This window comes from Hyperolius riggenbachi, chromosome 8 (assembly GCF_040937935.1).
Source record: "Hyperolius riggenbachi isolate aHypRig1 chromosome 8, aHypRig1.pri, whole genome shotgun sequence".
NCBI classification, from domain to species: domain Eukaryota; kingdom Metazoa; phylum Chordata; class Amphibia; order Anura; family Hyperoliidae; genus Hyperolius; species Hyperolius riggenbachi.
The window spans coordinates 42163622-42176086 of record NC_090653.1 but is presented as its reverse complement, the minus strand read 5'-3'; the positions used below and the strand labels follow the sequence as shown (position 1 = coordinate 42176086).

Below are 12465 nucleotides of genomic sequence, written 5' to 3'. Positions count from 1 at the left end.
TGACTGGATTATCTACATGCTTGTTTCAGGTGTGTGATTCAGCAGCCAAAGAGATCAGGAAGACTGCCAGGCAACTGGTATTGTTTAATAGGAAATACATATGATGTATTGGGCCGAGATTGTACATAGATTGTCTAGGGCTGAGTGCTGGTCCAGGCCACTAGTCTCCTCCCTTTTCCTCCTGCTCTGTCCTGTACCAAGCTCTGCCCCTCCGCCCTCCTCCATAGCAACAGCAATACCTGAACTGTTGCCCAAGAGATCAAGCTATGACCCTTGTGGGTGACTTTTGTGTCACTACTTCTCTATCTGAAAGTAAAACTAATTACTGTACAGTCTTATTAGCTCAGCAGCTCTGGTGACTGTCACAAAAGGGGTTCCTCTGATTTCCAATGAGTCCCTCCCCCTCCCCATGTGATCGCTGCATGCCCTCAGGGAGGTCAGTGCTGTGGTGGAGCATAAGATGTAGCTGCGCCTCCAGAACAGCCAATCACTAGGACGGGACTCAGCAAAACCACCTTAGGACTGGTTCAAATGGGCGTTCGTTGACGTCTTGTTTAGACAATGCTAAATGCTTTTCTACAACCAAACAAAAAAAGCATTTGGCAACGGTTCCCATTGTTCGGTTGCCATGCTTTGAGCCCCCTGGGGAACAGGAAAGCACAGAAAGTAGCCAATTTTGGACACTGCATGTAGCGTCCAGGGCGAGAGGACACACCGGGACTGAGTGCGGCATTTACGCAACCGACGGGAAAAGCTTCCATTGAATAGACAGTTGTTAAACTACGAATGCCAGAACCATAGAGTTTAATGCCAGTGTGAACCGGCCCATATAAAACGCTGCCCGGCTCCATGGTACACACCACAACCACCTGCTTGTTATCATGCAATCCTCTGCAGGTTGGTTTCATTAAATGCCCAATCTAATTAGAGATGATCAATGAGAAGGTAATATTTTTCCAAGTTCATGCAGGTTTATGTAAATTGTTATGCAAATATATGAAAGCTTGAAAATGGACTAATCAAGTCCAACCAAGGTTTAAATTGATTGGTTATTTTCAAGCTGCATATATTTGCATGAATATTTACATAAATCTGCATGACCTTGGAAATATTTTTTAAGGGGCAGCGACCAATGACCTCTTTTAGGCTAGTCATGTGATGGGTTCTGTGAATAATAAGTAGCAGTTCCCCATCAGGTCCGCGTTTAACATGCTGTGCTGTGATTGGATGTTTATATGTGTATATATAGTGGAAGTCACTGCATATATGCATTTGATGCTGGGCGGCTTGAAGAAGGGCAAGAGCCCGAAACAGCTGACTGTTGCTGCCACATAGCATTATGTTTTTAAATTTTTGATACTAAAGATTTAAAAACTATTCCAAAGATTGTGCGGACCTCAATGGTTTGTCTGGCTGCAAGTATCCTGGCGGTACCCAGGAGGAAAGCTAAGCACATCTGATCCCAGATATAGGGATTTGGCCATTTGGGTGCGGTTCCACTACTAACAAGTGACCTTGGATATATTTGCATCTCATTGATCATCCCTAAATCCAATCACAACTCATGGAGTTTTCCTTCAAACTCTTAAGCTGAGTACTCACCACCCGACGGGTGCAGCGACGTCCCCATGACGACGAGCGTTCAGCGACATCACATGATATTAAACGATGGGCGTGAATGGAAAGTCAAGCAATTGCGGGAACTTTGCACGGAGTCATTGAGGATCTTAGAGATTCAATCTGCTGTGATGGTCGTTATTGGTGTGCGTCGCTAAACGCTGTTCACGTGATCGCGCGCCTGTACCCACATCAAGAGATCAAAGAAATGACTGCTGGTCGCTCAAAAAAAAGCGCCAGTCTTTCAGAAGAATTGCATGCTAGGTACGGGCCTTAAAAGGATACCAGAGCCGAAAGACTGGTAAAAAGTGAAGGTGCAGTGGATTGGGGGTATAAGCAAATAATTACCGCGCCTCCCATTCCCCTCCATTCTCCTACACTCAGTTCCGTTATCCTTGGTGACTTCAAACCCGGACATACTGTGCTGCGCATGCGCAGTGTGTCTGTTCTACTCCCCTGTGACCATGCAGAGTGATGTCACAAGACAGGAGCATGCTCGCTCCCCCCGCCCCCCCTTCTCTCCACTCTGCATTTGATGCTCGCTGCAGTGGAGTGCGCACGCTGTGGCGCAGGAGCGGAAAGAGTAAGGGCGCTCTTGTCCTGTGACATCACTGCATGGCCACAGGGGAGCAGAACCTCTCGACACCAAATTCAGAAAAACTGCTCCTGCGCAGGTAGCTCCCGGGAGACCGAGCACGCGGCCGCGCAGGCGAAGTTGTAATCGTCTAGGTAGACGAATAATTAATAGTGACTGGCGGCGGGGAACTGAGGATCGTAGAGGACGACGCAGGACAGCAGCAGGGGGCATGTAGAAGCACCAGGTAAATGTCAGGTTTTGTTTTTAAAATACCCCCCAGAACGCCTTAAAAAAAAATTTACTGAGGGGGTAGGTATGATCTGAAAATGTGTTCAGGGAGCATTCCAAATGCTGCTTGCAAATACCTTGTGGAATATTTTACACTAAAAACTGCTAAGCCCTGATTCTAATGGCTATGTAGACATATGTGAGTAGATGGGTCTCTGGATGTGCAGAATCTGACCACTCTTCTTGTTCCACAGGCCCTTGTCCCAAAGTACAGCAGAATGTGACAATTCTAGAAGACAAGCGCTCTCGTCGGAACTTCGCCTGTTACTCGCCACGTGTGGTGAACGGTGAGGCAGCTGACGCCTACGTATGGAATGATGGAACCGCAATCACCATACACACACTGCAATGAATACACCACACACACTGTAACAGAAAATATATAAAAAAAAGGCCTTTGTTTCATTCATTTTCCCTGGGCTCTGGTCACGTGACTATGCCTACAGGAAGCTGCAAAACCAGTTGCATGCTGGAAGAGAAATCCAGTAATAGCAGGTGGTGAGGTAATTTCCCAGCATGCATCAGAATTGACCGCTTCCTGCAGTGAGAATCCTGATAGATTTATGGCTGAAATATAAATATGACTGCAGTGAGATAGTTTAAACAGAGTATATGTATATGTAGTGACTGCTTTACCTACAGTTGTATCTCCACTTTCCCTATGGAAAATCATTAAGTTATCTTTATACATTCACTATATTTTAGCAAGGTTAAAGTGAACCCAGGGTGAAAATACACTAATGAGATAAACAATTATATTTGTACCCCTATTCCTAAAAATGACTTTTTTTTAAGTATCCCAGGGTTTTCTTTTACATTTAAACATTCATAAACCATGTTGAATGTTTTACCGTCTGTAATCAGTAGCTGTCTATTAAGTGTTCCAGAGTGAAAATACATGAACTATTGACCTTGTCTTACCTCTTCCTGTCCTCAGGACTTGTATTCTGCCCAAAAAAACTTTTATGGCTACATGGCTTATCAGTGATGGTTACAATATTCCCAAAAAGGTACCAACAAGACAGAAGCTGTCACTTCCATGCCTAGATATTAACTTTCAGGCAGCAGAATAAAACAAGTAAAACAGCCTGGTTATTAATGTTTAGTACTGTACATACACATGTTTAACTCATCATGTCTCGTATCGCCTCGGGTACACTTTAAGGTGAACCTGAGGCGGCTTGAGGCCCTGTTTACACCTGCAGGTCAAACCTGTGGTGTGTTACAATATTTTACCGCAATGAGACGCAAAAGCAATAAAAGTCTATGGAGACTTTCACGCTTAATGTGGTCCGGTGCGGTGCCCCAGGAGTTTCCAATCCAACGCAAGTGCTGCAGAGCATTACCGCAAACATCGCGCTTAATGCACAGAGCTTGGAGTAATGGTAGTCTATGGGCAACGCAGCACGTGTAAATGACAGAGCAGAGTGCAACCGGGCCCACATGTGCGGACCAACAGGAATCCCGGTGCTGGGAGTACGTCACTGAATGGGGGCGGGCCTATGCATATGACCACCGCACCGTGGCACAGGGTTATATGAAGGATTTATACGGCGATTACATGGCAGGTTCCATTGCCTTGCGATCACCACACCGGTATAGTGTAAAACCAGCCTGAATAAAAAAAAGTTAGATACTGTACTTATCTAGGTAGAGGGAAGCCTCTAGATCAGAGCTGGTTCTAGCTATAGGGGGCCCCAGGGCAAAAGTAACTTGGGGGCCCCACTGACACCCCCCCCCCCAGTATAGTAATCAGAGGTGCCCCTAAAGACCGCGCCACACACACACACACACACACACACACACACACACACACACACACACACACACACACACACAGAGGCAGAGGTGACAGGCAGACACTCACCTCCTCTGAGTTCCAGGTGCTGGAAGTCTTGTCTGTCTTCTCTGCATTGTTGCTGCTCTGCACTTCCTGCTCCTCACAACAGACACTAGAGGCGGAATGGAGAAGCAAGAAGTGCAGAGCAGCAACACTAAAGAGCAGACAGACGGATTTGCATCGCCTGGAACTAGGAGGCGAGTGTATACCTGTCACTACTGCCTCTGTAACACTGAGGGGGAGGGAGATAATTTAGCGGGGTTGTTTGTAGACACATGGGGGCCCCTATGGATGGTGGGCCCCTGGGGCAATTGCCACCTTTGCCCATATGGTAGCACCGGCCCTGCTCTGGATAGTCGAGACTTCCAGAGGCTACCCATGTCCCCCCGACCCCAACATTGCCATGCACGGACCCTCTGGACATATCCGATAAGAGCTTGTCAGTTCTCATGGCTGCGCTCCTTGTCGTGCACAAGCGAGGCTGTACTGCGCCTGCACCGTTACGGCCACACCTCTGCAGCAAACTGTAGCCACTCGTGGACTACTGCGCAGGCACGGCCATTAGTGATGTTGACGAATAGCTCGCCGGCGAATAGCTATGGGCAGCCTGGCCCTGTACTACTTCCGGGTCACAATGTCCCGCAGTCGTACGCATGCCTGTGTCCGCACATGTGTATTAGTACGCATGCCAAGGCCCGGCAGTGGGCGTCCTTGATTACACGCCTGTGGCTGGGTCACTCTTTGCCCATGTGCGTGACGTCACAAAGTGTGGCAATCAAGGACGTGCACTGCCGGGCCTGGGCATGCGTACTAATGAAGGTGTGCGGACACAGGCATGGGTACTACTGTGGGACATTGTGACCCGGAAGTATTACAAGGCCAGCCTGCCCATAGCTATTCGCCGGCGAGCAGTTTGCCGCCATCTCTAACGGCCATAGTCTCACAGGTGCAGTACAGTCACACTCATGCACAAAGAGGTACTGTCAGAGGAAATGTCTGAATGATTCAGATAGTATTGAAGCCAAATGTTCAAGGACAACTGTAGTGAGAAGAATATGGAGGCTGCCATATTTATGTCCTTTTAAAACATACCAGTTGCCTGGCAGCCCTACTGACCTATTTGGCTGCATTAGCGTTTGAATCACACCAGAAACAAGCATGCAGCTAATGTTGTCAGTCTGACAATAATGTCAGAAACACCTGATCTGCTGCATGCTTGTTCAGGGTCTGTGGCTAAAAGTATTAGAGGCAGAGGATCAGCGGGATAGCCAGGCAACTGGTATTGTATTAAATTAAATATGGCAGCCTCCGTATCCCTCTCGTTATAGTCAGGCAACTGGCATTAGTTAAAAAGGAACCAAAAAATGTTGCCCTCCATATCCCTCTCACTACAGGATACATTCGCATGCAGCCTTGCCACCAGTTATGAAAAGCTTGGCGGATACTTCAAGATAACTTTGAGCATGTTTTGTCTCCCCAATGCAGCCTTAAAGGTGACTGTTGAAGAAATTAAAACCGAATCGGCATTCAAAGTATACAAGGCGAAGATTGTCGACGTCCTGCAGACATGTAAGCAAGCTGGGCAAGGGAAGGGATTTCTATGAAGGCTAAGAGGAAATGCTATGCATAGCAGATGAGGGGAGCACATTGGTGGGGTGATGCCAATGGAACAGGAGAGGAGCTGCACAAGAAACAAGGAGGCTGCATGCCCAGCGCACATGGGAGCAGGGAAGGATTACGATGTAATGGGGAATGTGGTCTTTTTGGTAAGCTGAAGTGGAGAGAGGTCAGAGGAGGTTGCAGGTGGGCCCCTTGACACAGACTAAACCCCAGGCACCTGCTTAGATTGCCTGGTGGATGATCCTGCTCTGCATGAGAGGAGGTGTTGCTGTGCATGAAAGGAAGTCTTCTCCACATGGAAGAGGTGACAGGAACACATGGGGCTGCACGTGGCATGGGGAATGTGGTCTGGTTGCAGGCTGTAGCTTTCTTGTCCCCTATTCTAGCACTGTCCATTTATTTAAAGGACACATGAAGCGAAGCTGAAAGAGAAAAGTTTTACTCACCTCGGGCATCTTCCAGCCCCTAGAAGTCTATCGGGCCCCCCGACGAAGTTCCCCCATGCTTGAGGCTGCTGCTATCCCCTCCGTAAGATCCCAACCCACAGCTGGGTCGTGGTGTTCCGCGCAAGCATGTGCTTCTTGTGATCGTGCTCCTGTGGCTGGGAGCGCTCTGCACTTGCTCAGTTCAGTCTTTGTGAACTGCGCAAAGCACTTCCGGATACGGGAGCGCGGTCACACGAAGCGCATGTACGTGCATGCGCAAAAGACCATGACCCAGCCATGAGTCTGCAATCTTTCAGAGGGGACAGCGGCAGCCACGAGCACGTTGGAACTTCGGTGTGAGACCTGATAGACTTCTAGGGGCTGGAAGAAGCACCAGGTGAGTAAAACTTTTCTCTTTTAGCTTTGCCTCAAGTATCCTGGTATGAGTAGTGCAGTTTGTTGCTCCCTGGAGACTTTAGACTGATTTATGTATGTGTGCCCTAGAATGGCAGATCCTGACAGTGCCTCATTGTGAATCTCAGGGTTAGGCCTAGGAAGCAAACATTTCATGCTCATAACCCTAACCCCTGTACTTAGGCCTAATACTAACCCCTGTACCTAGGCCTAACACTAACCCCTGTACCTAGGCCTAACACTAACCCCTGTATCTAGGCCTAATACTAACCCCTGTACCTAGGCCTAACACTAACCCCTGTACTTAGGCCTAATACTAACCCCTGTACCTAGGCCTAACACTAACCCCTGTACTTAGGCCTAACACTAACCCCTGTACTTAGGCCTAACACTAACCCCTGTACCTAAGCCTAACACTAACCCCTGTACCTAGGCCTAATACTAACCCCTGTACCTAGGCCTAACACTAACCCCTGTACCTAGGCCTAACACTAACCCCTGTACTTAGGCCTAACCAATATCCGGAGCCCCAACAGTTCACAGCCTCTGATATCTGGAGCTCGACTATTGATAGCCCAACCCTACTGCCGTTAGCGGCTTGCCACCGCTGATGTGCACCGCAGCTGCAAATTAACATTGTGGTCTATGGCGGCACCTGGTGTGGCTTATCTCTGGCACCCCAATCACCGACTCAGCACCCCATAGCCAGCATTTAACATAGCCAACATTTAACTACTAAACTGACAGGACTGTACCACACCAGAAATGTACACCTTTTATGTGTGAACACAGCCAAAGAAACACATACAAAACTGATACAGGACTGGCCCGAAAATGTACAGATTTATGTGTGAACATAGCTGTGTTCACACAAAAAAGGAGTACCATTAAGCTAAAACCGATAGAAAACCGATTAGACAGGACCGGGAATGTGCAGATTTACAGCCGTACTCTGAGATTTCACTCTGCCCAAAGTTAATAACTCTTCCTTCTTATCATCTAGATGAGGATGTGAGCATTAAACCAGGAGAGTACCGCTACTTCTACCAGCGTGAGGCCTGCAAGATGAACCTGGAGAAAAAGGACTATCTGATTATGGGGCAAGACGGCAAAACCACGGATGGGGACGGAAAGTGAGTGGCTGCCATGCGTCTACTGCAGCATCTCATACAAAATAATAACCAAGTATAATTCATGGGTGGGGCAGAGAGCAAGATGATCAGAAACTGAAAAGAGGCAGTTTTTATAGAAATCACTTTATCATATTTTACAGAATACCCAGGTAGCTCAGGGTAATCAGAACCACTGAGGGAGAATAAGGGCCCCTTTCCACTAGCAGCGTTTTGTCATCCAATGGCGAATATTTACCCTCCATGGCAGGGGCGTAACTAGACTTAAAGAAAACCCGAGGTGGGCATATGGGACAAACAGGCATGTTCTCTGCCTCATGAAATGCCTCTGTGTGTCCCCACCGCCACGCTAGAGCCCCCCGAGATCAGCAACAATATTTGTCACCATCTTGGAGGTAAACACAGGTAGAGTGATTCCTTATTCAAAACGCCCGCCAGGGGCGTTCTTACAGGATTTCCAGAGCTGCAATTAGGCAGCTCTCTCTCTGGCCGCGCCCCCTGCTTCTCCCCCCCTCCCTGCATGCTGGATGAAAGAGCAGCGTGGAGCGGCAGTTTTTGCGGCTACCTGATCCGCTCAGCCTAACAGATCAGGTAGCCTACTTTTTTTTTAATTTTTTGAGCCCACCTCGGGCTCTCTTTAATAGGGCCCCCTGCAAAAATGATAGCATGGTGCCCCCTTTGTCCCCGAACCCCACGGGATTGGGAGCCAGCGAATGGCAGCAGAGAGTGTTCCGCTGTGAAGCAGCCTCTGGAAGAGGGAAAATATTACACACGCTCCTGCACATGTTTTTTGTCCGTGAATGATGATGTTTCTTTGCTAATTGGCTGCACTTGCAGTTGGGGAGAGAGAGGAGGAGGGGCCCCAAAGCCTCTGGGCCCCCTTGCAATGGCAGGGGTCGCAGGGGTGATTGTTACGCGCATACTCCGTGGCGTTCTGATGGATTTCTGTGCAAGAGGCCGTTCAATTCATTTTCATGAAATTTTTGCACATAAAAAAACTTTCCAAAAATGTCAAGCAAGGGTCTAGGATATGTTTTTAGTATAGATAAAAATTAACATGATCAGCTATCCCCACCCCGCAGAAAACTGCACAATGTTCCCGGTGCACTGGATTTTGCATTGGGAAGCATGCGCATTTTCATGTTGCAAAAAAAATCAGTGATTTTTGCCAGGTGTGACCGTAGCCAAAAGTTTCAAACACAAACTCATGTCAAAAAAATAAATGTAATTTAATTTTCCCTTCTGCCAGGCAACAATGTCCCCACTCTTCAGGCTTATAGGCAGAAAACATCGTTTTTCGCATGCAGTTTTTCTTACTCAAATTCAGTCATGTGCGAATATTTCACAAGCAGGTTTCTAGAGCATGTTAAAAAGAATTTTAATGCAAAAAATGGAACCCTGCCTTGGAACTGCTGGATGAGCCTGACTCATCACACCTTCTGAAGTCTCACAGCGCAGGGCACTAGACAGGGACATCTGATAGGTCACTGCTACTTATCGAGTGCCCATTGAGAGTGCCGTGGTCCCACCAGCGAGACCATTGGTTGGCCAGTCTGGTGCCGGCACCCCCATCTGCTTGGTCATGTGCCAAAGCTTCCCCTCTGGCTGGCCATAGTGTTCTCCCGCTGGTGATGGGGTTTATATGATATGAGGTATATATGATGGGGTATATATCAGTGTTGGGGGGGGGGGGGTCTGCACATCCTCCAAAATTTGCTTCAGGCAGCAGAAAGTCTAGACTCAGTCCTGGAACTAGGAATTGTGTAGCTGATCACCTTTTTCCTCATTATCCCATTCAGGATGAGATACTTCCTAGAGAACAAGTCTTGGATTGAGGAACTGGCCACCACACAAGAATGCAAGGCCACTCGCAACCGCAACAAGTGCAATGCCCAGACGAGCTTCATGGATGACTTCCGAGTAAAAGGCTGCAACGTGTAACTTTCCTGCGCTTATAGTAATCTCACCAAACCCCGAGCCTACAACTCTCTTACACCTCCTAACTTCTGAATACCTCAACTTTCCAGCTTCAATAAAAAGAGCAACGGACATGTCTGGCATTTGTAGTTTTGTTGTTGTGTGACGATAATCCACGATAATAATAAATGATAAACCATGAGGTGTGGCTTACAGTCAACGTCAAGATATAAAACCATGGGGGGAGGGGGGATGATGCCACCCCTTCTCCACCACCACATGGTTTGCTCTATTGAGAAGGAAGGAGGACGCACAAAAGTCCAGGAAATGCAATAGCCCCCCATGACTGCTTTAGATACAAGGGGAGCCCGCTCCTTCCTGCCCCATTCCAGGATTTCTCTCCTGAGCTGCCCTGTAGCACTTGCAGAGGAGCGCGGTATTATACCGGCGGCGGGTCGCTCCTGTGCTCTTCCCATCACTCTATCGGGTACATATAGCCTCTATCTACATATGGCACCTGACGCATATCACGTGATATATCAAATCAACAAAAATAATATTTATATCGCGCTTTTCTCTTGGCAGACTCAAAGCGCCAGAGCTGCAGCCACTAGGACGTGCCCTATAGGCAGTCGCAGTGTTAGGGAGACTTGCCTAAGGTCTCCTACTGAATAGGTGCTGCCTTACTAAACAGGAGGAGCCGAGATTCAAACCCAGGTCTCCTGTGTCCGAGGCAGAGCCCTTAACCATTACACAATCCAGGCACCACATGTGATGTGATGTGCAGGAACACCAACCAACACCTAGCCAAACAGTTACCAGCACAGAGGTTGGTAGAGAGACCAGGAGGGGGCGTGACCCACCGCTGGAGCAGGTATAATACTGTGCTACGCTGCATATAAGGAGGGAGTGTCTCAGGAAGGGGAGGTGTTGTGATACTGGCCACAGTAAGTTTTGGAGGTGGAGGGGAAGGAATGCTATACTTACCACACTTGATATCAGAGGGAGGAGGAAGAAGTGTTACATTGGCCAAAATAAATACAAAATTATAAAAGGATTTGCAGTTGAAAACGAGCCTCACTGTTAGTTTTGGAATGAAATAAAAATGTAGTTATAAGTAGCGTTAGAGAAATGATGCCATGTAAAATAAACATTTTACCGATTACCTTGTCCGGTAGTTATAATCACTTGCCAGGTCTGTTTCCTCTAACTCATAGATGTCAAACTCCGGCCGGCGGGCCAAATCTGGCCCTCAGAGTCATTAAATTTAGCCCCCAAGTGGTTTCCCCACTTTGCATTATGTTTGGCCCACTCTAGGCTACCAGGGAAGCTATAATAGAGGTGAAGCCCTAGAACAGGTAGGGGGAAGTAACTAAACACTAGGGACCTGTATAAAGGAGGGTGAGGACACCAGACACCAAGGGAACTGTATAGGGGAGGGAGGAGGACCACTAAACACCAGGGAACTGTATAGGGGTTGGAGGGGGCCCATTAGACACCAGGGAACATTATAAGGGAGGAATGTGGCAAGTAGACAAAGGGCTTGATTCACAAAGCAGTGCTAACTGTTAGCACGCCTGTGAAAACCCCCTTAGCACGTCTAAACGAGCTTTTCGCACGTAAAACGTTAAAGCCTATGAGACTCTGCGCGCGGTACTTAGCGCGCGATCTGATTAAGAAAACCGGTGCTAACCTACTTAGCACCCTGGTTAGCGCGCCTAAAGACTTTAGACGTGCTAAGTAGGTTAGCACCGCTTTGTGAATCAAGCCCATTGAGTTTGGCCCGCAACTAGGACCCAGTGTACAATTTCGGCCCAGTTTGTATTTGACTTTGATACCCCTGCGAGTCCCCGTAGTGACTTTGATTCACTCTCCCAAGTCCCCATACAAGTTAGCTTCCTGCACGTAGCCCCGCCTACCCTTCAGAGAAATACTGTAACGCTTCTGTGGCACTTTGCATCTCGGAGAGAGTGCAAAAACAGTCTTCCTAAAGGGGGCGGGAGTATGTTCTGGAAGCGGGCGCACATAGGGCTCAGGGAGCGCATTCGAAAAAAACAGAGCCGTCAAGTCATTATAACTGCATCTGACAAGAATATCAGTAGAATGTTTATTTTACATTGAATACTGTAGTCTCTTTAAATTACGATGAGACTAATGGTGTCCATACATGGTACAATAAAAACGTTTGATTATCCCATTTATTCGATCTAAATGATCGAATCGAACGAAAGTTGAAAAAATAAATTTCGATCAAGAAATGCGAACGATTATCCCGTTTTTTCGAGAAAAATCAGATCGGACATGGTGGAAAAATCTTTATATTCGATCTAACGGAATAATTGTGATGAAACGCTGAAAAGCCGCTGCCTCTCAAGGTGAGGCGGCTGTTTCCGCGTCCAGCATGGCGTCACAATGCGGAAAAAACGCTGCATAGGCAGAGCGGCGGAATCCGCATTGGTAACGGCGGAAGCCGCATTGGAGGCGGCTCCCGCACTCGGTTCACTGGATACATTGCAAAACAGTACTGGTGTGGCTGGGACTGATAGTCCACCTAGATTCAGAGTGACGCGCGCGTGCACAGAGGCAAAGCTTAAATAACAGCCAGAAGGGAGTCAGCTGACCAGGCGGGTCAGCTGA

At 47.9% G+C, this 12465-nt stretch overlaps 2 protein-coding genes across 2 annotated transcripts in view; one reads left to right on the top strand and one right to left on the bottom strand.

Annotated features, from left to right (window-relative positions):
* LOC137528756 (complement C4-B-like) overlaps window positions 1–9960 on the top strand; it is a 158322-nt gene extending 148362 nt beyond the window's left edge. The window contains exons 39-42 of the mRNA XM_068250296.1: window positions 2677–2769; window positions 5808–5891; window positions 7785–7914; window positions 9711–9960. Coding sequence (XP_068106397.1) covers window positions 2677–2769; window positions 5808–5891; window positions 7785–7914; window positions 9711–9852 — 449 coding nt within the window. The 3' untranslated portion in view covers window positions 9853–9960. The remainder of the gene's footprint in view (window positions 1–2676; window positions 2770–5807; window positions 5892–7784; window positions 7915–9710) is intronic.
* The window catches only part of EGFL8 (EGF like domain multiple 8), a 309298-nt gene that overhangs the window by 239865 nt on the left and 56968 nt on the right, over window positions 1–12465 (bottom strand). The gene's annotated exons all lie outside the window — the stretch shown is intronic.